At 66.1% G+C, this 21,917-nt stretch overlaps 2 protein-coding genes across 26 annotated transcripts in view; one reads left to right on the top strand and one right to left on the bottom strand.

Moving 5' to 3' along the window:
- GPAA1 (glycosylphosphatidylinositol anchor attachment 1) overlaps positions 1 to 21,917 on the top strand; it is a 288,404-nt gene that overhangs the window by 121,670 nt on the left and 144,817 nt on the right. The gene's annotated exons all lie outside the window — the stretch shown is intronic.
- PLEC (plectin) overlaps positions 1 to 21,917 on the bottom strand; it is a 62,291-nt gene that overhangs the window by 11,259 nt on the left and 29,115 nt on the right. For 5 of the 25 annotated variants that reach the window (XM_050800791.1, XM_050800811.1, XM_050800802.1 and 2 more), the window contains 29 exons: positions 11,876 to 11,937; positions 11,395 to 11,484; positions 10,404 to 10,481; positions 10,220 to 10,312; positions 9,091 to 9,257; positions 8,443 to 8,558; positions 8,256 to 8,362; positions 8,045 to 8,164; positions 7,869 to 7,964; positions 7,549 to 7,676; positions 7,232 to 7,325; positions 6,366 to 6,520; positions 5,962 to 6,280; positions 5,803 to 5,880; positions 5,568 to 5,729; positions 5,299 to 5,403; positions 5,082 to 5,177; positions 4,685 to 4,810; positions 3,706 to 3,858; positions 3,466 to 3,620; positions 3,258 to 3,384; positions 2,968 to 3,151; positions 2,736 to 2,893; positions 2,425 to 2,603; positions 1,464 to 1,602; positions 1,020 to 1,376; positions 862 to 945; positions 590 to 694; positions 403 to 501 (listed from right to left, as the gene is read on the bottom strand). In XM_050800791.1, the coding sequence (XP_050656748.1) occupies positions 403 to 501; positions 590 to 694; positions 862 to 945; positions 1,020 to 1,376; positions 1,464 to 1,602; positions 2,425 to 2,603; positions 2,736 to 2,893; positions 2,968 to 3,151; positions 3,258 to 3,384; positions 3,466 to 3,620; positions 3,706 to 3,858; positions 4,685 to 4,810; positions 5,082 to 5,177; positions 5,299 to 5,403; positions 5,568 to 5,729; positions 5,803 to 5,880; positions 5,962 to 6,280; positions 6,366 to 6,520; positions 7,232 to 7,325; positions 7,549 to 7,676; positions 7,869 to 7,964; positions 8,045 to 8,164; positions 8,256 to 8,362; positions 8,443 to 8,558; positions 9,091 to 9,257; positions 10,220 to 10,312; positions 10,404 to 10,481; positions 11,395 to 11,484; positions 11,876 to 11,937 (3,932 nt within the window). Of the gene's footprint in view, positions 1 to 402; positions 502 to 589; positions 695 to 861; positions 946 to 1,019; positions 1,377 to 1,463; positions 1,603 to 2,424; positions 2,604 to 2,735; positions 2,894 to 2,967; positions 3,152 to 3,257; positions 3,385 to 3,465; positions 3,621 to 3,705; positions 3,859 to 4,684; positions 4,811 to 5,081; positions 5,178 to 5,298; positions 5,404 to 5,567; positions 5,730 to 5,802; positions 5,881 to 5,961; positions 6,281 to 6,365; positions 6,521 to 7,231; positions 7,326 to 7,548; positions 7,677 to 7,868; positions 7,965 to 8,044; positions 8,165 to 8,255; positions 8,363 to 8,442; positions 8,559 to 9,090; positions 9,258 to 10,219; positions 10,313 to 10,403; positions 10,482 to 10,985; positions 11,371 to 11,394; positions 11,485 to 11,645; positions 11,661 to 11,854; positions 11,938 to 12,589; positions 12,864 to 15,603; positions 15,743 to 16,976; positions 17,247 to 17,844; positions 18,115 to 19,612; positions 19,671 to 21,917 lie in introns of those variants that run through there. The other 20 variants (XM_050800789.1, XM_050800800.1, XM_050800803.1 and 17 more) reach the window with 15 other exon arrangements.

The raw sequence follows: 21,917 nt of genomic DNA, 5'->3' as shown, positions 1-21,917 counted from the left end.
ACGCAGAAAGGAGAAGCCGACAGGTGGGTGCCTTGGAAGACCCCTCCCTAGCCCCACAACCCAACACCCCCGACTTCTGGCAGCAAAGGGTTGAGCGGAGAGGCCAACGCAGAACGCCAAGGTAGAGCACACAGGAGGCTGCAGAGAGGACTGCAGAGGGGACGCTCACGAGGGAGGAGAGGCGGCGCCAGCCACTGTGGGGGAGCAGTGTAGCCGCGCCAGGCCAGGGGGCAGGCCACAGGTGGGGCAGGCTGAGCTGGGGGCAGAGGGTGCTGGCAGCGCCAGCGGGGAGAGTGGGGAGGGCCATGAGAAGTGGCCTCAGGCAGCTCCTCTGGCTGTGCGTGGGCCGCAACAGGTGGTGAGATAGACCCCTCCGCCCAGCCTCTGCCCAGTGGGCTGTACCTCCTCCTCCTCCATGCGACGCAGAGTCTCGCTGATGAACTTGATGTACTGGCTCGTGAGTGTGGTCAGCTCGCTGTAGCGCGTACGCAGGTCCACATACTGTGGGATACAGCCAGGGTCAGCCCTGCAAGAGCCACAACTCGAGGCCCGCCAGCTCTCCGTCCGGCTAGGCTCAGCCCCGCCCTACCTCCTGGATGACACTCTCGGAGCCGGACTGGACCTTGGGCTTCTTGGCCGGGGAGGCCACCGGCTCAAGCTGCGCCTTGTATGTGACCAGCTGGAGTTCATAGTCCTGTGGGAATGCACTGTGGTCAGCCACCAGCTCTGCCCTCTGGTGACCCCTGCCCAGCCCCCAAACCCTCACACAGGCTTTCCCTGGCATGGCCCAGGCTCAGAGAAAGCCCGCTGCCCCGGCAACAGTCCCGGACTTGGGGCCTGGCGCAGGCGGCGGGGCCTTACCTTGATGGCGTTGATGTACTGTTTCGCAAACCTCTGGCACTCCTCGACCTTCTCGCCATGGCGCTCGATCTCCTCCAGAAGGGCCTGGGGGACAGTGCGGTTAGAGCAGCGGCCGCAGGGCACGCCCAGCCGCCCCATCCCCACCGACCCAGGCCCACCTTCTCCTGCCGCAGCTGCTCCCGCACAGCCTGGCTGTTGGCCAGAGGCACGGCCTGAATCTGCTCCTGCCGCTGCCTGGCATCCTGCAGCCAGGCGCCCAGGGGGTCTGCGCTCTCGCGGTAGTAACGCAGCTGGCGGCCCAGTTGCTCGAGCTCACGCTGCCGCACATCGGTCTGGACCAACACAGCCTGCCAGCGCTCAAGCAGCTGGGCGACCCGCTCCCGCCAGCGCTCCACCTCCACGTCCCGCTCCCCGTGCCGCTGCTGCAGTCTCTCCCCCACCTCCTGCGCCCCCCGCAGCTCATCCCGCAGGGCGTCGAACACGGGCTGCTGTGCCTCAGCCTGGGACCGCAGCTTCTGTTGGGGACAGGAGGGGCGTGTGCAGTTTCAGCTGGGCCCGCTGTACCCCCACCCCACTGTGAGGTCCAAGCCCGGAAACAGTACCTTCAGAGAGGCCTTGGTGGCCTCGAGCTCCGGGAGGGTGGCCGGCACAGCCTGGGCCTCTTTGAGCTGCTCCTCGTGGGCCCTGAGCACCTCCTCGGCTCCCTGCGTGCTGTGGATCACCAGGCTGATGGTCTTGAGCCTGGTGGGAAAGCACGGCTCAGGGCCAGGACATGGGGCTCGAGCAACAGCCCAAGGGGATGGAACCCGAGCCACAGCGACCCAAGGTGCTGCCTGCCAAGCCCAGACCCAACCCTGGGGGTTGGCTGACCCTGTGGTCACAGGCTTGCTTCAGGGAGAACAGACTTGGGGAGAAGGAAGCTGGGAGCCTCTGCAACACAAGGACACTCAGGCCCCAGCCTGAAGAGGGAAGAGGGGGTGTGCCAGCCAGGAACGGCAGACCCCAAGGCCCTGAGACAGGAAGAGCCCACTGGCTGGATGACAGCGGTGTCCTGGTGCCCACAGGGCCTGAAAGCATAGTTCTCAGCCCTTGCAGCCCAAGACCGGGTAAAGGGGACACTAGGGTGGAAATGGCACCCTGTGACAGACAGTGGCGGCCCTATCACTGTGTTGGTTTTGTGAAGAGTAGATAGGGGCTGGACATGTGGTTTGCAACACAGGAAAAGACTATGACATAACCCATCGGAAATAAATGCCAGAGGCCATTAAGTCCAGGCCAGGAACAGGACAGACAAGAGGCAGGGTGCAGAATTCCTTACTACGCCACTGAAAGTAGATCCACAGCCTCCCCAGCTCACTCATAAGCCACCACCCAGCTCCACTCTCTCTTCCCCACACCCAAATCTCATCACCAGGAAGTCCCCCGGCCACCACTGTAGAAGAGCACGCAGCCCTGAACTCTTCTCACCACCTCTGCGGCCGCCACCCCAGCGTGGGCCTCCCACCTCCTGGCCAGCACCTCCCAGCCCACCCGAGCGCCTCGCCTGTGGCCAGGTGCACTCACTTCTCCAGGTAGATGGCAGACAGGCTGCGGACCTGCTCCAGCTTGCCCAGCGTCAGCTCCAGCTCCGAGCGCAGCGTGGGGGCCGCAGGTGATGGCTCTGGCAGGGCCAGGACCTTCTCGGCCTCGGCGGAGAGCCGGGCGACCCCTTTACCCAGTCCCTCCACCTCCGCCTGCGCCTTCTGCAAAGACAGGAGTGGGAATGCACTTACCACCGGGCGCAGCACACAGCGCCCCTTGAGGGCCGAAGGAGGGAGGGTGGGGAGAGGGCTGGGGAGAGGGATGGGACTGGACAGGGTGGGGACAACCCCTGCCTGCTGCTCAGCGATGCGCTGCGCACACTCCCGGGCCGGCTCTTTGTCCAGCGGCAGCCGCAGGCGGTGCACGGTGCGCGTCTCACAGGCCTCCAGCTGCAGCCGGATGTCTTTGAGCTCAGAGATGCAGCGCTGGCAGCGAGACTCTTCCTGTGCACCTGGGGAACACATCCGGGTCACTCCACTGCCCACCTCGCACCAGCCCAACCACCCCAGCCCTGCCATGCCCTACCCTGCTCCAGGCTCTGCAGTAGCTGCTGGTAGTGGTGGCTGCAGGAGCCGTACTCGCGCTCGGCCATCAGCCGGTCCTCGGGCCCAAAGCCGCCTGCGTCCTGGCTGTCCCGCAGGAAGGCCTGGTAGTGCAGCTCCAGGCTGTGCAGGGCTTGGCGCTGCTCCTCTGGCTTCAGGGTGCGGAACTGGGGGAAGCATGTGGGGCTAAGTGCCGGGCGAGGCGGTTGTGCCCTGCAGAATGCCCCTCCCCTCCTCCCACCCAGAGAGCCCCTGGCTGGGGGGCAAGTGTACCGTGGCCAGGGACCAGGAGCGGATGAGCTGCACGTCACGGCGAAGGCTCTGCCAGGCCAGAAGGCTCTTCATGTCCACGTGCAACTGGTGCCACAGCGTGACCAGGGCCTGGTGCTGGGCCTCCAGCCTGGCAGGTCAGGCCTACAGTCAGCATCACCAGCGTCCCACCCGCCGTCCACCCCCCACCTGCTGAGCCCCTGCCATCCACCTGGTGACAGCCTCCTGGGCCTCCTGGTTGGGCGGGGGCACCAGGAAGCACACGGAGGGCACGGCGGCCTCGCTGCCGGAGCTGCTGAGCACCTTCCAGTGGGACGGCTGCGCAGGGCCCACCAGCTGGCACTCGTCACCCTTGTGCACAGTTACCTGGAATGGGTAGAGTTGGTGAGGACACGGCCACACCGTGCCCTGCCTGGTCACGCCCCCTGGTGGAGCCTGGGCCTGCCCTCACCTCCACCTGCTTATAGTCGCACACGGCCAGCAGGGGCAGGCGGCTCCGCACGGGGTGGGCTGGGTGGCGGGGCTTCAGCTGCACGATGGCCTTGGCCCGCTTGGCCAGGCCCGAGAGGTGCCCCTTGTACTCGTTCAGCTGTTCCTTTTCGTCCTGTGGGAGAGGGGCAGCATCTAGACAATGGCCATGGAGACCCACAGGCCTGCCCCAGTCACCCCCAGACCCTGGACCAGGCCTGTGGGGCCCTCCTGATGCTCCCGGGCTGGCGGCACTTGAAAGCAGGACGTGTAGCTGGGACGGGCCCTGGGGGTTGGCCCCAAAGCAGATCCATGCGCCCTCGCTCCTTCCCAACCCAGATAGGGCACCCTCCTCTCACCCCAGCTCACCCACCATGTCCGCAGCTACACTCTGGCCCCTACAATGCCCTCGCCCCTTGCCCCTCCCCTGCGGGCTGCAGAAGGTCACTGCCTCCTCCCATCCCACCCCTCTGCGGAGGCCAGGCTGTAGGATGTACCTGGGAGCTGCTGGCTCTCCCCAGGCCCAGCCCTGCCGATCTCAGAGGCCATTCCAGCCTCCAATCCCTTTTCCTTGTCACTCCCCACTGTGCCCCCACCCTCCTGGGTGATCCCACTCCTGCCCCCAGAGCACGAAGCCCAGCTCCACTCTGCCCACTCCAGATCTCAGGCCAAACAGCTGGTGCCCCTTCTACAGTACAAGGGCTGGCAATAGTTGCTGACTTCAGGCTTCTACTAGCTCTGTGGCTGTGGAGATGGGGGTGGCCCGGCTCAGACCGGCTGCCTCTTGGCTCCCCACACCCTGCCTCATTCCCCCGTCAGCTGACCTCTACACCCCCCATGGCGCCTCCCAACCCCTGCTGGCCCCTCCAGTTGCTCCCCCCGCCCCAGTCTCCAGGGTATCCATGCAGCCCAGACTCCAGGCCAGCCTCTCCCGACACGCCCCTGCACACCCCTTCCCTCACCTGGGCATCCTGCAGCAGGTCCTCCAGCCGGGTGACGGTGGCGGAGCGATCACAGCTGTACTTCCTACGCAGCGCCTCCTGCAGCTTCTGCAACTGCCCCTCGGCCTCCCGCACGTCTGAGAAGAACTGGGGCAGTGGGAGGGGGTCACGTCAGGCTACCTGGGACCAGAGCCCTAGCCCACAGCTCTCCCAGGGCAGGCCCAAGACGGGGGCACTGAGGACGGAGTGGCAAAGCCCCCAGGAGGCCTGGGGAGCATCCCTGTCTAAGGCCCCGGTCAGGCTGCAGGTAGCAGCTGGCAACAGATAGGAGGGTTCCTGATTGGAGCTGCTGAGGGGGTCCAGGGGCTCCTCCAAGGCGCCACTGAGCCACAGTGGGGAGGGGAGCTCCAGTTCTCACCTGAAAGTAGGCAGCGTTCTCCTTCAGGTGTGCCTCGATGCAGCAGCACAGCTGCAACATCCAGCTCCACTGCGTCTGCAGGGCCGCCTGGAAGGACTACAGGGCAGCAGGTCCTTGTCAGTCCCTGCCCTGCCCTGCCCCACCTGGGGGCCCAGCATGGCCCCCTCTGCAGCCCCGCCCCTGCCCAGGGAGCCCTGGGTGGCTCCCTCAGCCCCACCTCCACCGTGGGCCGGGCCGGGTGGTCCTCCCGCAGCAGCCGGTCCCCAGCACTCTGGAGCTCCTTGATCTTCTTCTCCTTCAGCTCCAGCTCCCGCATCAGGGCCTGGCACCAGGGCAAAGGGTCTCAGGGCTGGCCGGCCACATCCAGCTTTGCCAAGCTCCCAGCAAACTCGATCCAGGGCCCCCACTGGTCTCTGACTACAGGGGACAGCCAGGGCACAGCGGGGAGGGGACTGTGGGGTTCAGGGGCACTGGGCCACCCCTCACCGAGTAGCTCTCCTTCTTGGCGGTCATGTTGGTGTTGCGGTCGCTCCAGTCGAAGCCCACCTCCTCCTCCTCCTTTTCATTTAGCCACATTAGCTCCTTAGTGGCGGCTGCCACAAAGCTGTGTAAGCTCTCCAGGGACCTAAGGCGGGCCTTGGAGGAATTCTGTGGGCAGGAGGATGCGTGTCAGCAGGCCGCGGACTACCCACCTCCCCCAGCTGGCCCTGCCCCTACTCACCAGCAGCTTGGCGTACTGCAGGTCCAGCCGACCCAGGCAGTCACGGTAGGCACCCCGGGTGGCAGGGGAGAGCTGGCCCTGCAACAGATGAGATGGTGAGGCCTGCAGTGGCTGGGCCCGGCCCACCCCCTCCGCTGCCCATCGCTCAGTGCCACCCACCTCATCACTCCGTGCCCGCTCAATCTTGGCCCGGAATTCTTCGATGGACTGGTGCAGGCCTCGGTGGCTGCCCAGCTGCGCCTCCACGCTGGGCAGGTCCACACCCCACTCAGCGCCATCCACACGGTGCTGGTTCTCCTCTACCCACGCCAGCAAGTCCTGCAGGTAGCGCAGAGTGGAGTCCTCCAGCTCAGGGCGCCTCTGCACACTCTGCAGAGTCACCTGGGTCACCTGGGTTGCAGGGGCCGCCACGCCTGCCTTCAGCCGGAGGTTGTACTCGGTGCGGATGGCTACCAGGCGCTCGTGCAGACGGTATACCCTGGGGCAGCAGAGGACTCAGGTAGGTGTTGGCAGGCCTGGGGCTGTGTGGACCTGGGCATCAGGGAGGGCAGGGCGGGGCCCACCTGCGGTACATCTGCTCGCCCTGCGGGTGCCGTCCATCCTTGAGGGTCTGCACGTCATTGAACAGCAGCCGGATCATGCTATCCGCTTTGTCCAGGTCCCGTTCCACTTCCCCTGCCCGCTGCGGCACTTTGCCTGCGGCCAGCAGCCGGACATCCTGCAAGGTCGTTGTCGTGACTCGGAGCACAGCTGATCCCCCCCTAACCTCACTGGGGTCCCGGCCAAGATGGCCACCCTCACCCGCTTCCTCAGCCTCAGTGGGCCCTGCCCCCGTCCCCATCCTTCCCCTTCCCTCCCTGCCCACCTCACACATCTTCCTGCCGGCCTTCTGGGGGATTGGGACCAAGTCCAGAGTAATTCTGCCCAGTCCAAGAACCGATACCCCCATGACCATGTCCGTGGGGTCCTGGGCCTCATCCTCCATTACCCACCCCACGTAACTCCTCCTGTAACGCTGTGTGGCCCTGTCCTCCTGGGCAAGCAGCGTGGGTTAGGCCCTCCCCTCACCCCTCCCCCTCACCCCTCTCCTCACCCCTCCCCTCACCCCTCTCTTCACCCCGCCCCTAACGTAAACCGCTGTAGGGGAGGGGGCCTGATGGGGGCAAGGCAGCCACCCTGGGTTCTGCCCGGTGACCAGAAACCAACTCTGCCCAAAGCAGGCTGTGAGAGTTGGCTGCACTGTGAGAGTTGGCTGCACTGTGAGAGTTGGCTGCAGAGGGAGGAGCTCAGGGCTGGACTCCCCACCGCATGCCCCGCCCCTGCCCCTGCCCCAGGAGCCCAGGCAGACAGCCCCCCCTGGCTTTCCGGCTGCAGGGCGGGGCAGGCTCCTCTGGCCTCCCTCCCGTGCTGCCAGCCCCACACCCCTCACCGACTGCAGCAGGGTGTCGGCCTGGTTCAGCTGCTCCTCACACAGCCCCGCCTCCATCTGCAGCTTGGTCACGATGCGCTGAAGACACTCCAGCCTGCGGCAGAAGCACAGGGAAGGGGCTGCGTGGGCCGGGTCCGGCACAGCCCTGGGCACAGACTGTAGCTCGCCTCCTGCTCTGGCCTCCCTGCCTGTGGCCCACTGTCCTAAGGCCAGTGGGAGCTCGGGTTCCCCCGCTGGGGGAGGGCGGGCGGGGGTTTCCTCCCCAGGCAGTGACTCACCCTCGGGTGGTTCCCCTGCCACCACAGGGCCCCACCCACCTCTCAAACTCGCTGCGGAGCTGCTTCTCCCGCTCCAGGATGGCCACGTGCAGCTTGCCCCACTCTTTCTCCACGTCCAGCGGGTGGTAGCCAGGGGGCACCTTGAGCTGGCCTGCTTGCACCGCTCCCTGTGGACAGGGGCCAAGCTCAGGCCCTATATGCAGGGGGCAGGGGATGGGGCGCTGGGCCCTCAGACCCCAGCCCACCAGACCCGGGACAGCCCTGGTCCCAAAGGCAGGGCCAGGTCGGGCTCTGGAAGAGCCTCTAGGACACCACTGGTGGTCCAGGACACCACCCACCCCTCCGGTGGTCCCACTCACCTCCAGGGATTGGTAGATGCCCTTGGACCGGTTCTTGTCGGCCTCCTTGGCTGGAAGCTCCATCTCCTTAAACTTCAAGAACTGAGACCACAGGATCTGCCGGGGGATGAGGGTGTCGGCAGCCATGCCCAGCCCTCAGGGCAGGCCCAGGACCCCACCCCACACGGCAGGCCCACCTCAATCTCCTCGAAGCTGGAGGGGAACCTGCGTTCCTCAAAGGCAGCGGTGTGGTGTCGTATCCACTGCAGCAGCAGCAGCACCAGCTCCCGGTACTCCTGCCAGCGCAGCTGCAGCTCCTGCGGGCAGGCACAGGCAGGCACAGATGGCTGTCAGGGGCCATCGGTGCATCCAGGCCCAAGCCCCCTGCCCTCCAGGCCCCCCACTCACGTTGGCCCTCACCCCATCCTGCACGTCTGGCACACGGGGCATGGCGTCATACAGCGACGAGACGTAGGTGATGATGGACTTCTCGTCGGGCTGAGGGACGTCCACATCTGCAGGGAAGGGCAGCTCAGCGGGGGCTCTGGGGCAGGCAGCAGGGGAAGGGGCAGGGAGGAGGGCCACGCAGACGTACCCTCAGGGTCCAGGAGCCGTGTCACTCCCAGGTCCCGCTCCGCCACAGAGAAAGCCTGGTCCAGGTTCTCCAGGTTGGTCTGCCGGTACACCTTGTTCATGTCGATGAGCATGGGCCTGGGACAAGCAGGTGGCCGGTCAGGTGGGTGGGACAAGACCAGTGGACACACCACACAGGCGGGCGCACAGGCTTGCTCCTCACACATCCCAGCAACCGTGGACCCCGCCCCACACTCACCCTGAAAGGTGCGTTGCCACACGGGCAGAGCTGAAAGTGCCCTGCCACCCCCATGCCCAGGAGCCCAGGGCACAGCACAGAGGACTGTGCAGAGCGGAGAGTGCCAGGCAGCTGAGGCTGCCTGCAGCCACCCTGCCCACCAGGCCCCTCCGGAGGCGTCCACAGTGGGCACATGCTCCTGGCTGTGAGGACCAGCAGCCTGCAGGCCCTCCAGCCTCGAGGAAGTGGTGGTGCTTCTGAAGGGCACCAGGGTAGGGCCGGGCCCTGAACTCCACCACCCTGAGGTGGCCAGCTGGCACTCATCCCTGTTCCTCCTGCCCTCCTCCCTGCCCCGACGTGTCTGAAGTTGCCTAGCGGAGGCACTGTGGGGGTGCCCCCAGCCCCCAGCCCCCTGCCCCCGGGGCCAAGTACTTGTGACGGTGGATGATGGCGTTGAAGAGGCGGCCGTCTCTCCAGCTGGAGGTGAAGTTGTCACATCGCAGGCCCTGGTACCCTTCCACCATGCGCTGTGACCACAGCAGCAGCTTCTCCTTGGCCGTCATATCCTCCGACTGCCCGCTCACCTGGATGTCTGAGATCTGCCCACAGCGGATAGGAGGCCACAGCTCAGCCACAGCTGTCAGGCCTGCCCTGTGCCCACAGCCACATGCACAGGGGCAGGGGCAGCTCGGCACCCAGGGGAGTGTGTGGGGCCACCAAGCTAGCCAGGGCAGCACTGGGCCCCGGGGCCTTTCCCTGTTTGGAAGCTGCTGGGACTGGCCATGCCTCGGGGCCACAAGTCCAGCCACTCCAGCCGGTGGCATCTACCACCACACAGCTCAGAACCCCCAACCCTCACTGCCACCACACAGCAGGTGCCCACTCCCCTAACTGGGGAGGCTGGGCTGCACCCTGCACCTCCAGGGGCTGGGATGGAGCAGAGTGGAAGGACAGCGGGCATAAGAGGAGCCCATAAGTATACCCCTAAACCTGGCCCAGAACCCCCAGGCCTGGAAAAGGCTGGGGCTCAAGCTCCATCCCTGGTTTCGGGCTGGCAGGTAGGGCCTCTGGCAGCCTGGCTTTGCACTCAGTGGCACGCTCAGGCCAGGTTCTGCCCACCCACCCCTAGCTGCCTGTCGTTCTGCCAGCCTGTGTGACTCAGCTGCCGTGCCAGCACCAGGCTCTGCCTGCTCAGCTCTCAGATTTGTGGTTTCCTGTGCAGCCAGGACAAGCAGCGGGTGACTCAGCCTGTGATGCTGCAGAAGCTTGCCCAGGGCAGGCACCGGGGCCCGCATTCCTCCATAGGGAGGCTCCAGGCCCTGCCCAGCCAGGGCCAGAGGGCACGGATAGGTGGCCTCAGAGAGAGGCCTGTACCCTCAGGCCACAGATCCAGTCCAGGGCTGTGGCTGGCAGGAAGGCACCCAGGCGCCACCATACCTATGGTGCCAGCCACCTCCCGGGCCACACCCAGCCAGAAAGTGGATCAGCCCGCCAGCCAAGGAGCCCAGGCTACTCCGCAAACTCCTGCAGGGGGTGGGGGTCCTGGGGGCAGCCGTTCTACCTGGAAGTGCAGAATGATTGTCCAGATGAGGCCAAGGGTCAGCTTGGGGTTGCCGTCGGCAATGTCATCGTTCCTGATGTTCACCAGCTTCACCTGTGAGCGAGGGGCTCTCGGTCACGGCCCACAGGGCAGGGCTGGCTTGGTGAGGGGTTGGCTGGGCCCAGGGCCGGGTGGGCAGCCTTACCTGGCGGTGCCGGAGGTAGTCCAGGGCAATCTGGACGTTCTGCAGCTTGTGGAAACGCATTCTCCCCTTCTCCCGGGGCTGTGGGGGGGATCAGTCAGCACCCACAGTGCAGCTGCAGCTCCCAGGCCCCACCCTCAACACCCCCTAAGCACCGCAGCGACCGAGCCAAGGGTCTTCCCCGGGGGCAGCAGCCCCTCTCATCCCAGGTTCACCCTCCCCCACAGGGAAAGGGAGGCCACCGGCCCAGGGGCCGGGCCAGGCCCACCAGGGCTCGGGAAGTCCAGCGATACAGACTGAGGGAAGGAAGGAAGGGGTGGGAGGAGACAACAGCCAGGAAGCCTCATGTGGAGGGCAGTGACACTAAGGGGGGTCCTCCTGCCCGGCGGCGGCAGCCACAGCAGCTGCTGGTGGGTCCCAGGCCAGCTCTGGGCAGCACGGTGGACAGGCAGCTTGACACCCAACCACCTGCCCGCCCAAGAGCCAGGCAGGGGTCGGCCGATGGGCCGCCAGCCCCCAGAAAGCTGGGCTCCATGGTCTTGGGGAGCTCCCGTGCCGCTGCGGCCAGCAGGCACAGCCACTCACCAGGCGTGAGCTCCTGCTTACGTCCCGCTCCCTCGGCTGCCCAGCCAGAGCAGGGCAAAGGGTAAAGGGCAGAGGTCAAGGTTCAGAGTCCAAGCAGCAGAGAAACCAAAGCAGAGCAGAGCGTGAGGTTACTGTGTCAGGGCCCCGATGTGGAGGGCAGCAAGGCCCAGAGCAGCCGAGGTCCGAGGGTTGCGGCCACTCCCAGGCCAGGCCCTCGGCTGTTATGCCCAGCAGCCTGGGCGGGAGGCACTGCCAGGGATGAGGCCAGGCTGCCCCCAGGGAGACGGCAGGAAGGGCTAAGCTGGATTCTCAGTAGAGTGGGCGGCCGAAGAGGCCCCAAGGAGGGAAGGCAGGCAGAGGTCTCCAGGTGGGGGCAGGCAGGGCCCGGAAGGGGCAGGGGCACACGTACCAGGCTGTCCCCCGAGAGGACCTCCAGCAGGGAGATGAGGTTGTGGCCATCTCGGAGGTCTTCATACAAGTCACTGATGTGCCTCTGGGCCTGTGGGGACAGCAGCAGCTGAGGTGGCCAGTCCCCCAGAGCCACCAACAGTCCCTGGGAGGCTGATCCACCGAGTGGGTGCCAGTACCAGAGGGAAGGAGGCGGGGGCTGCGTCCCCCAGGAGCCCACGGAACACACCCCTGCCCCGCGGAGGCACCTACCTCTGCCCTCCAGTGCTGCAAGGAGAGACCAGGAAAAACCAGAAGGAAGAGGAGGGAGAGAGAGACAGCAGCAGGCGTAGGGAAGAAAAAGGACAGAAAATAACAGGTTTCAGAGATGAAAGGTGAGTGCACAGGCAGCATGGGGACAGCCGTAGGCGGCGGGGGCCACCCTCCCTCGGTGGCTCCGGCAGCCTCGGCCCCTGTGACACGCACGAGCATGCACCACCAACCTTGATGAGGTGCTTGTTGACCCACTTGGTGAAGGTTTTCTTCTGCACACGATCCCGCTCATCTGGGGGAGACAAGACCAGTTTACCTGGGGCCTGGGAGAAGCCCCGGGGGCCCTCCAGTGACCACCATGCAGACACGGCAGCCTGGCTGGCCAGGTCCCGCCTGGGGAGCCCCAAAGCCTCCCTCAGATCATACAGAGACCCAGGAGCCCTCACCCACAGCCCAGCCAGGACAGCAGAGACCCAGGTGCCAGGGGCCCAGGTGCCGCCAGGTGCACCACCCCACCCGACTCTTGCCCCGAGGAAATGGGAGGGTCCTGGACCGCACCCTGAGCCCAGGGCACACATGTCCCGTCCTGCACACCCGCCGCCCCCTACAGACTGAGACCCAAGCAGGGGTGTGGCAGAGCCAGGGCCAGGGCCCGCTGGGGTGTTGGAAGGGAAGCTGTTGTGGTGCTGACAGAGCAGCAAACCTTCCCCAGAGTGCAGAGTTCCTCGCCTGTCCAGGCCTGACACCTGATGCTCAGAGGCCCCCATCGGCCTTGCGGGCTCCTGTTGGCCCACTCTGTGTTGGCTGGGGATGGCTGTCCCCCGACCCCCAGCTCCGAGACCAGCCCCCCACCCGGTGCCAAGGCTTCCTGCCACAGGATGTGGGCCTTCCTCCCACAGGGGCCCGCCCTGCCTGGCGGAGGTGCCTAAGGGGAGCCCTGCTACCTTTCTTGCCCTCAGAGGCCCTGAGCACAGCCAGGTACAGGTTGTCCTCCGAGCTGGTTCTCTTTCGGCCCAGGCCCTGGGGCTCCGGCACGCGGAGCTGGTGCTGAGACATGCTGCCCCAACACCTTTGTCGCCCAGATGCTCAGCCTCAGCACAGTGCTCCGGGCAGCCCCGCGTGGCACACAGGCAGCTGAAGGCTGGCGGCCCCACGAGACGCTCACTCGGCACAGGAGCACAGGCTCAGCTCAGAGCCCCAGTCGATGTGGCCACTCCCTGCCTGCTGTACTCCCCGGCGAGGCAGGCCCGCCCCCGAGGCCCCACCCCGCCCAGGCCGCCAGGGAGGGGAGTGTCCCGGCGGGAAGGAGCAAGGAGCCCCCTCCCCCACAGACACGCCCTCGGCCCGCCAGAAACAGGAAACCGGGGTTTCCTCACCCATCCTGCCCAATGCAGTCCCCTAGGGGGACCTGGGGACACAGGGGGAGCTGGCACTTCACTGCACACCAGATGCTGCCAGGACCACAAAGGAACACAAGCCATCCCCACGGCCACCCAGAAGGACCCCCCAACAGACTGAAGGGCTCCCCCAGTGGGAGGGGCTGAGGCCACGCCTCTCTTTGGAGCTCCCTCCAGGCCCAGGCCAGGCCCTACTTCAGCCTCTGCCCACCCACCCTGCCGGGGAGGACTCGGGAAGCCGCTGACACGTGGCTAGGGGAGGGGGCCTGCTGCCCATCAGCTCTTGCAGCCCCCCAGTCACACTTCCTCACAGACCTGCATGAAGTGGGGAGCACACCCTACCCCATGGTGCCTGCCCTGCCCCAGGCCAGGCTACTGCTCCGGGGCCAGTGGGGTCCCACGGCAGGCCTAGCCCCTCCCAAGCTGCCCATCTGGCACATCCTGGAGCAGCGCCCACCTGCAGAGCCCACCCTGGCCCAGGAGGACACCTTAGGCCGGAGGCTCGTAGCTGAGGGCTGACTCACGGAGGCTGGGCCTCGTGGGGGGATGGAGCATCGGGAAGCCCCAGGAGGGGCCCTGCCAGTGAGTCAGGGATGGGGAGGGGGCCCAGGCCTGTGACTCATGGATGGGAAGCCACACCTGAGGCAGGACCTGGGCGACCCCAGGGTGGGGGGTGCTGTTTGCAGCTGGGTGGGGCCCAAGGGAAGCAGCCTCCTGCTGTAAAGGGCAAAGGGCAAAGGGCCTGCGCTGGTTGAGGTCTCTGGCTCCCTGGGGTCTGGGGCGGAGCTGCCTCTGGCCAGCTTCTGGGCCTGGCCAGCCCACCCGACCACCATAGGAAAGAATGCGCTGCCCCAACCACAAGAATGTTCCAGCCGTACATCAGGCAGACTCGGTCCAGCTGGGAGCTGCACTCAGCCCTCGGTTCTGGGAAGAGCTCACCCCACCCCATTCCTACTGCCCGTGAGGCCGTGAGGGGGTGCCAGAACCCCTCAGAGGTGAGGAAGCCCCCACCCCACGCCAAGGGGCACAGTCAGTCCCCAGGGCTCTGCCACGTCTTACACCCCGCCCCACAAAGACACCCCTTGGTCTCCACGCGTCGACTCTGAGCCTGGCGTGAGATTCGGGGTGACCCTCTTGCTCTGCCTGTCTGGCCCAGCAGCCTCCAGGACCTCAGGAGTCACAGAAGCCCCCAAACCAAAACCTGACCCCGTACTGGTCAGCGCCTCCGGTCGTGTGCCCGAGGGCACCCCGCACCTCACACCTCTGCCACCCGTTCCCGGGTGCAAAGCCTCTGGAAACACTGTTTGCCTCTTCAGAAGCCCGGGGCCCAGCAGCTCTCCTGAGGCCAAGCACCGCGCCTGCTGGGCATGGGGCTCTGGGGTCCTGGCCGTGACCAGGTGGCTCCTGCCTGCGGGAACGCGGCTGCCACTCTGCTGAGGGGCACAGCGTGAGATCCTGGAACAGCCAGGGAGGTGGGCACAGGGAGTCCAGGACAGCTGGAAACCGGGAGCTGGGGCCAAGGTCCAGGACTCACGTGGGCCCCACCCTAGTCAGGCCCCTGTTCCAGCCTTCTCCCTGCCACTAACAGGCCTCCAAAGATGCCGCCCTGGGCCGGGCCAGGGACAGGAATGGGGCAGGGGCTCAGGGAAGGGAAGGGGCAGGGTGGGGAGAAGGGCTGGGGCAGGGCAGGGCTGGGGCTGGGTGTGCTGGGGGCTCAGTCAGGGGCCTCCACCTCCCAAGCCTGGCTCGAGTTCCCCTTCCCCACTTCCTGCCTCTGGGCACCTCTTTGCTCTGAGCTCTTCCCTCCTCATCACCTCCCCTCCCTCCCAGCCCAGCCTGCCCCTTTGATCCCTACCATGGATGCCCCATTCCTCCTATTCTGACCCTAAAACCAACCGCACCCCCTCCCCACTGCCCTACCCAGCCAAGCCAAACCCACCCTCTACAGCTGCAGCTCAGCTGGCTCTCCCACCTGGGACGTACCCAGAACACCCCCAGCTCAGGTGCCTCTGCACACCTGCCTGGCACCTGTGCTGTCCAGGGCAGCTGACCCTCGGCCGCCAGCCCAGGGTCCCTCACGACAGGCACTGCCATGGCCCTCTGAAGAGTATCGCCCCCCGTTTTATAGGTGTGGATGCTATGGCTGAGGTCCCGCAGCTAGTGGAGACAGTCCTAGGACGGAAACCCCAAGACTGGGAGGGGAATCCCACTGGCCCAGGACTGCAGCAAGTCCACAGAAGGCCCGGAGCCCCGCCTTCAGCACCTCCTCCCTCCCCCGTGTCCTGGAAACCCGGGCCAAAGCCCAGGCTGACGTGAAGCAGCTGGGAGTACGCCAGCCCCGCCCCCTCCAGCCCCTTCTCTAGAGACAAACAAATGGGGGTAGGGGAACATCACCCCGCCTTCCTTCCCAGGTGTTTCCGGAGCTCAGGGGGCAAGGCTGCACCTGGCCAGGGCACCACCCCCATCCCAGGCCGGGCGGCGGTTCCCAGCAGAGACCAAGCCCCACTAGGTGAGGGCGACGGTGGCCCCTTCGGTGCCACCGGCCACGCCACCGCACCCACCTACGCAGCACAGCTGCCGGTAGAGGTAGCCCCTGCGGGCCCGCTCGCAGCCCCCGTCCAGCCAGCACGGCCGCTCCAGCAAGACCTCCCTCGGCGAGGCAAAGGCGCCCCCCGCCCCCGACATGCCGGTCGCGGCCCGAGCCCCGGTTCGACCCCCGGACAGTGCGGGGAGCTGGACCGCGGCTGCGCCTCTGCTTCCAGCCCACGCTGCGAGGGCGCCGGCTCGGCTCTCCACCTCTTCCACCTCCCCCCACAATCCGCCCACTGCGGGAGCGAGGCCCAGACCCAAAGAACCTGCCCTGGCGCACAGCCCCGCCCAGCGCAGCCAGGAAGCCGCGCCCCAACCCACGGGTCGGGCTGGGAGGCTGCCCCGGGACTGCCGCGGCATGGGAGGGGCCTCCCAGCAGGATGGCACTGTGGGGCCCAGGGAGGAAGGCAGGGCATGGGGCCAGGTGGTGGGCAGACAACGCTAGGGGCAGAACCGAGGGGCTGAACCACATCTGGGGAGTAGAGGCATCCTGTGAGCCAGGACCGTGGCCGAGGGGGACAATCGTGGGCCGAGATGGGGAGGGAGGGACAGTGTCTGGTTCCCGGCCAAAAACATGGATGGGGAAGAAGCCCTCAGCCCAAGTCCCATCCTGGCAGCTGAGTCCCCGGCAGCTCCGAGCGTCCCCAGCTCCACGCCTAGAAGCCCCATCTTGAGTCATCTCAAGTTCGCGGATCCAGCAGAGGAGCTGAGCCAGGCAGCGCCCTCACTGTAGGAGAGGTCCAGCCGGCCAGGTCCCCGATAGGCAGTCCTTCTGGCCAGAAGCCCATGCTTGAAGCTGCCCAATCCCCAGGGCCCCGCCCCAGGCTCCATTCACTCCAGCCCCACCCCATCCTGTGCTGGGCACAGCTGCTACCTGGGACCACAGCCCAGGAGCTGGTGACTTTGAGCAGGAAGAGCAGGGCACAGCCTGGCTGCCCCCACCCCCTGTGGGGCCTGAGGGCATGAGGGCACCTGCCTCACCTGTGTGCGGCTCCACCCCCTGCTCTGTGGGCAGGGAGCCACCTCTACCTCAGTGATGGCCGGACAGGCACCTGCCCCACTTGTCCCTGCCACGGCAGCTGCCACAGGCTCCTGCCCTGCCAGCCTCCCCTTCCACCCTCCTTCCCAGTACAGGCTGCAGGCTGAGGGCCGCCGCAGAGCCTGCCCCGCCCTGGGACTGCAGCAGGGTCAGGGTCTACACTGCAGGGTGGGGCGGGGGGCAACACTGCTTTCACTGACATGCAGCTTGGAAACAGGAAGAGGAGGGCACAGGGAATGAAGGGGCGGGAGGCAGGCGGCCCCTCTGCCCCGCCCCGAGTCCCTGGCAGCCACCAGCCGGGCTTACCTTGCTCGTCCTGTGCCCACCGACGTCCCCTGCGCCAGTGCCACACAGCGGCCAGGGTGACAACATGGCCCACAACCACCAGGGAGGGAAACAGGCTGCCTGAGGGCTCCATGGCCACCACACAGAACCTCCAGGGCTGCCCTTCCTGCACTGGGAACCGGCTGCTCCAGGCTAGACAGGCCCCCTCCCGGCATGCGGGGTGAGCGAGGGGGAGCGCCGGGACGGAGCCTGCCCTGCCTGCAGGACCGCCCCATACGCGGCGGCAGCCCCGAGACAGCTCCTGCCCGCCTTCTCTCCTCCTCCCTCCGCCGGTCCAGCCCTCGGCACCTCCCCACCCTCGCTCCCCACCCGGCCGGCTCAGCTGTCCCTGCGCAGAGCTACTGACGCTCAAGGTTAGCTGGCCTTAACCCCTGCGTCCCCGTGGCCACACCCGCTGGGAGGAGGGGCCAGCCGCACGTATGGCCAAGCTGCAGCCCCCCAGCACTGCCCGCGGCCTCGGCACACACCCTCCCTCCCTCCCAGCCTCCCCCTGCTGTCCCCACCAGAAGAGGGGCCTGAGCAGCCCACGCCGCCTCCAAGGCTGCCCCCTGGGGAGAGCCGGCCGGCATGGAGGGATGCCAGAGCCCCCAACCCAAGCCTGCAGCTGATCCCACCGCACTCCCTCACCTTCGCCCTCCTCACCAGCCCCAACGCCCCCAGAGTGAGACTGCAGATTGGGGTGAGGGGGTTTAGGTGAGGGCGCATGAGGCAGGCTGCGTGCAGGGCAAGGGACAGAGCCCCTGGCCTCCAGCCTCAGCCCCAGCCCTCTGGCTCCTGTCCCCAGCAAGGGGCCAGGATTTCACAAGGCTTTCAAGGGCTGCCCACCTACCGGGCACGATCTTCATCGGGGACGGTGGCAGGAGCCCACAGGGCAGACGGAGCGGGCCAGGGGTGTGGGAGGTCACAGGCCCCTCGGAGGAGGCACAAGCCACCAGCGGCAGCGTCGGGTGGGAGGAGGGCACGGCCGTGCCGCTGTCAGCAGCAGGTTGTGGGGGAGGGGAGCGGTGGGCAGGGACCCAGGGGATATAAATATCTGAGGAGGGCGCGCGAGGACCGTCACCACCCAGACTTAGAACATGACGTGCAGCGCGAGGGCACCCAGGCCCCGCTGCAGTCGGGTCTGGCTGGGAGATGCCACCCGACACCTCGGTCCCCCAGCTCCCACAGGGGGTTCTAATATAATACAGCAAGGCGCAGGGGGGCGCAGGCTCACGTCCCTGCAGGAGGGGGTGCAGTCCCCACCCACCTGCCCTGCCCACCCAGGGGGTACTCTTGGAAAGGCCACAAGGGCCAAGAGAAGAGGCTGCCCATTCTCCCAGAGGGCCCTGCGCAGGTCACTCAACGCAGCACCTGGTCCCACCGGTGGCCGGGACAGCCGCCCCAAGGTCACGCACGGGCCAGATACCCAGGCAGCCCAAAATCAGGGCTCAGGCCACCCAGGCCAGCGCCTGCCCCACAGCACAGCCTCTCCTGGGGTCCCAGGAATCTGGGATGGAGACGCCTCTCCTGGGCCACAGCAGAAGACTGGCCTGGCTCCACCCAGGAGCCCCAAAGCCCTGCTCTGTGGAAGGCCTGGGTCAGGGGGCCTGGCCACAGGCAGGCCCATAGTATATCCTATGCAGATCAGATCCCAGTGCAGCCGGGGAAACAGGATGTGGGGCATGCACAGTCCCGCTCCTCTCCCTGGAACCCCCGTCTGCTGGGCACACCCCTCAGGCCCAGCAGAATGCACGTTGATGGTCTACCCCATCCCACAGCGTCGCTCCTGGCACCACATGGAACCCTCAGCAAAACCCGTGAAGTCCTATACCAGGAATGCGTCATACAGACCAGGAGCCTGAGGCGCCGCCCGCCGTCCTGCACGCTGCCATCTGAGCCCAGGTGGCCTCCACCGTAGTCACTTCAGCCCACAGCAAGGCACAGTGAACCAGCCTGGCCCCGGGCCACTAGGCAGGACACCCCAGTCCATGCTGGGAAGCCCAGGGACAAGAGGGCCGGGCCCACCCCAGCCTCCTGCTCTCCAGCCCCACACCTCAAAAACGTGTGGCGGAGGGAAATGCCTGCAGTGGCCCGCTCTGGGTGGCCAGGGGTTGGGCGGGCCCCGACAGCCCTGAGGGTCAGGGATACCCGCTGCCCCAAAGGCATGCCAGAGACGGCCCAACTCCCAGCTGAGCCCAGGCCGGCATCTGGCCAGCAGTAGGCAGGGGCCGACAGGCTGGACGTTTCAGCCCACTCCCCGTCACAGGCTGGGGAAGCCCCAGAGGAGCCTGACTCAACAGCCTGGGTGAGAACCAGCTCCTGGAGGCAGGAGTGCCCCAGGCTGGCAGCGGGCAGTTCTTCTACCACTCCACAGAGGCCCGGCCGGGCCTGTGCTTCCGGGACACACATCACACACACCCCTGGGGCAGCTCCAAGCGGGGGCCGTGCCTATCCCTGCATCCCAGATTCTGGCGTCTGGCGGCACAGAACTGTGGGCAACAGGGAGACAGGTCTGCCAGGGGCGGCCCCGGCCCCCTTGTGGCCCTGCATAGCCGGAGGCCTTGGTCCCTGGCTCCCCATCCTCTGCCTCCCACAGCCCCCAGCTCTGCCTGCCCTACCTTGGCCCAGCTGAATCAGCTCCTCCATGCTGTACCTGTCCATGGCTGCCGCACAGGCCAGGCTGCTCCGAGAGCCGGCAGGGAGGAAGGCGAGGCAGGAAGGAGGGAAGGGGTGGGAGGCAGAGGGAGGGCCCACTCATGCCCTGGTAGCAGCAGCTCCTCCTCGCAGCCACCCCTTAGTCAGTGAGTGGAGCTGAAGCCCGGCAGACTGACGGGTCAGACCAGCCCGGCAGACCTGCCTGGGGGTGCGGGGACTGGCCTGCCTGCGATCCCGGAGAGCCCTCTGGCCCCAGCCCATGGGTATTCCCTGCTGTTCCTGCCCCGCCCAGCAGACCCCACCCTATAGCCTCCCCTCCCCGCTGCAGGCCCCACCAGCCCAGCCCTGCCCTCCCACCCTCCTACCCACATTCCAGGCATCCATGTGCCCAGTGGTATTTCATGAGCCAGGCGGGAGCAGAGCCCCAAACTGCCCACCCCATCCCACTCCTTGAGACTCACGTTCCTCAGCCCCAAAGGTGGTCTCTTCCTCCACCTGAGTCCTCCCCAACCAGCACAGCCCCAGGCATCGTGTCCAGGGGTGATGGTGACACCTGCCTCCCCTCTCCATACCTCTCCACCCAGATGCTCGCTGACCAGTGAAGTGCAAATCAAAGCCCACCATAACTCCCCTTAGAAGCCTGCGGGCGATCTACAGAAATCCTGTAAACAGGCGACTCGGCAAAGCCAGTGATCCCTGTGGAGAGCTGGCCGGGCCACAGTCCACCTCCACCCGGGCACCCTGTGGCCGTGAAGAAGGGCAAGGCAGCCAGGCCACTTCCAGGCGCCCTCCTTGACGCAGGGCCACAGAGGGTCAAGGAGGGAGGTTGGAGGCACAGGCGTGTCCTCCGTGTAGAGCGGAAGTGGTGGCGGCTACCCGGCCCCTGCCCTTTGCTGTGAGAAGCAGCTCAAGGTGCTGTGTGTGGACAGTGCTCGCCATGGTGGTGGCTGCCTGGCCCCTGCCCGTTGCTGGTGCATGGACAGCGCTCAGCTGGCATCTCCTCCACACAATCCTCGGTTCCTTCAGAATTTTGAGCCAGGCAAAGCATCGCTATTTGCAAGGTAAATTAGGACTGGGTGGTAGCTGTAATCTCAGCACTTTGGGAGGCTGAGGCGGGCGGATCACCTGAGGTCAGGAGTTCGAGACTAGCCTGGCCAACATGGCGAAAACCCGTCTCTACTAAAAAAAATAAAACAAAACTTAGCCGGGCGTGGTGGCTCACGCCTGTAATCCCAGCTACTCAGGAGGCTGAGACATGAGAATCGCTTCAACCCGGGAGGCAGAGGTTGCAGTGAGCCAAGATTGCGCTACTGCGCGCCAGCCTGGGCAACAGAGTAGGACTCCATCTCAAAACAATAAATAAAATAAAAATGAAATGTACATGAAACTCACATATAAAAACACACTCCTACAGCTTCCCACCACACCAAGCAACTGAAACTCTCTGCCACAGGCCCAGGGCCTTCCCATGAGTCCCTCCGGCCTTCCGGCCTCCCTCTGTCCCTCTCTCCATGCTGCTCCTGGCAGGGCAGGCACCTCCTCAGAGCCCTCCCTGATTGCTTCTGAAGCCACCTCCCCATCACTCTCTCCTCACCCAGTTCACCCCACACATCTGGAGCCCCGTGGGGCAGGGGCTCCGTCTGGGTCTGGCCCTGGCCTGTGCATGGCTATGCAAGCAGGTGGGCAGATGGCTTCCCACACAGATGTGCTGCCAGCAGGCCCCGAGGGGCCACACCCAGGGATAAGCAGACCACCAGGGCACAGGGAGGGCAGGGGCCTCACCTCAGGGGTATAGCTGGCGCTCCCTAGCCAGGGCTGGATGGAGAGGGGCAGCCCATCCAACAGGGCCATCGTGGACCTGCACAGTTGGCCCACGAGCTCTGACCTTGCCCTTCTGCCGACCCACGGAGCGGCTGTGCGGTGGGGAAGGGCAGGGTAGCTCACTGCTTGATCACTTAAAAAAACCCCGAGAAGTCCATGGTCTCAGGTATCATCAGAACTGCCACGGGCTGTATGCAGGGCCATCATGACCGCTGCCACTGCCTGAGGCCCAGCCCTGGCCCTCTGCCACACTCCACATCCGAGCCTCCTCCTTCCCATCCCCAAGCTCAGCCCATGAGGTCCAGTGGAGAGAGGGGTCTGAGCCTGCTGGCCCTGACTCATCCGGAGCTGTGGCTCGCTTCCTGTTGGAAACTCTGAGCTGCCGCTGGCGGCTGTGGCTTCAGGGGGACTGAGTCACCTCCATCGGGGAGGGGTGCCCTCCACTCT

Source organism: Macaca thibetana, chromosome 8 (genome assembly GCF_024542745.1).
Source record: "Macaca thibetana thibetana isolate TM-01 chromosome 8, ASM2454274v1, whole genome shotgun sequence".
In the NCBI taxonomy this organism is placed as follows: Eukaryota; Metazoa; Chordata; class Mammalia; order Primates; family Cercopithecidae; genus Macaca; species Macaca thibetana.
This window is presented reverse-complemented; position numbering and strand designations above follow the sequence as displayed.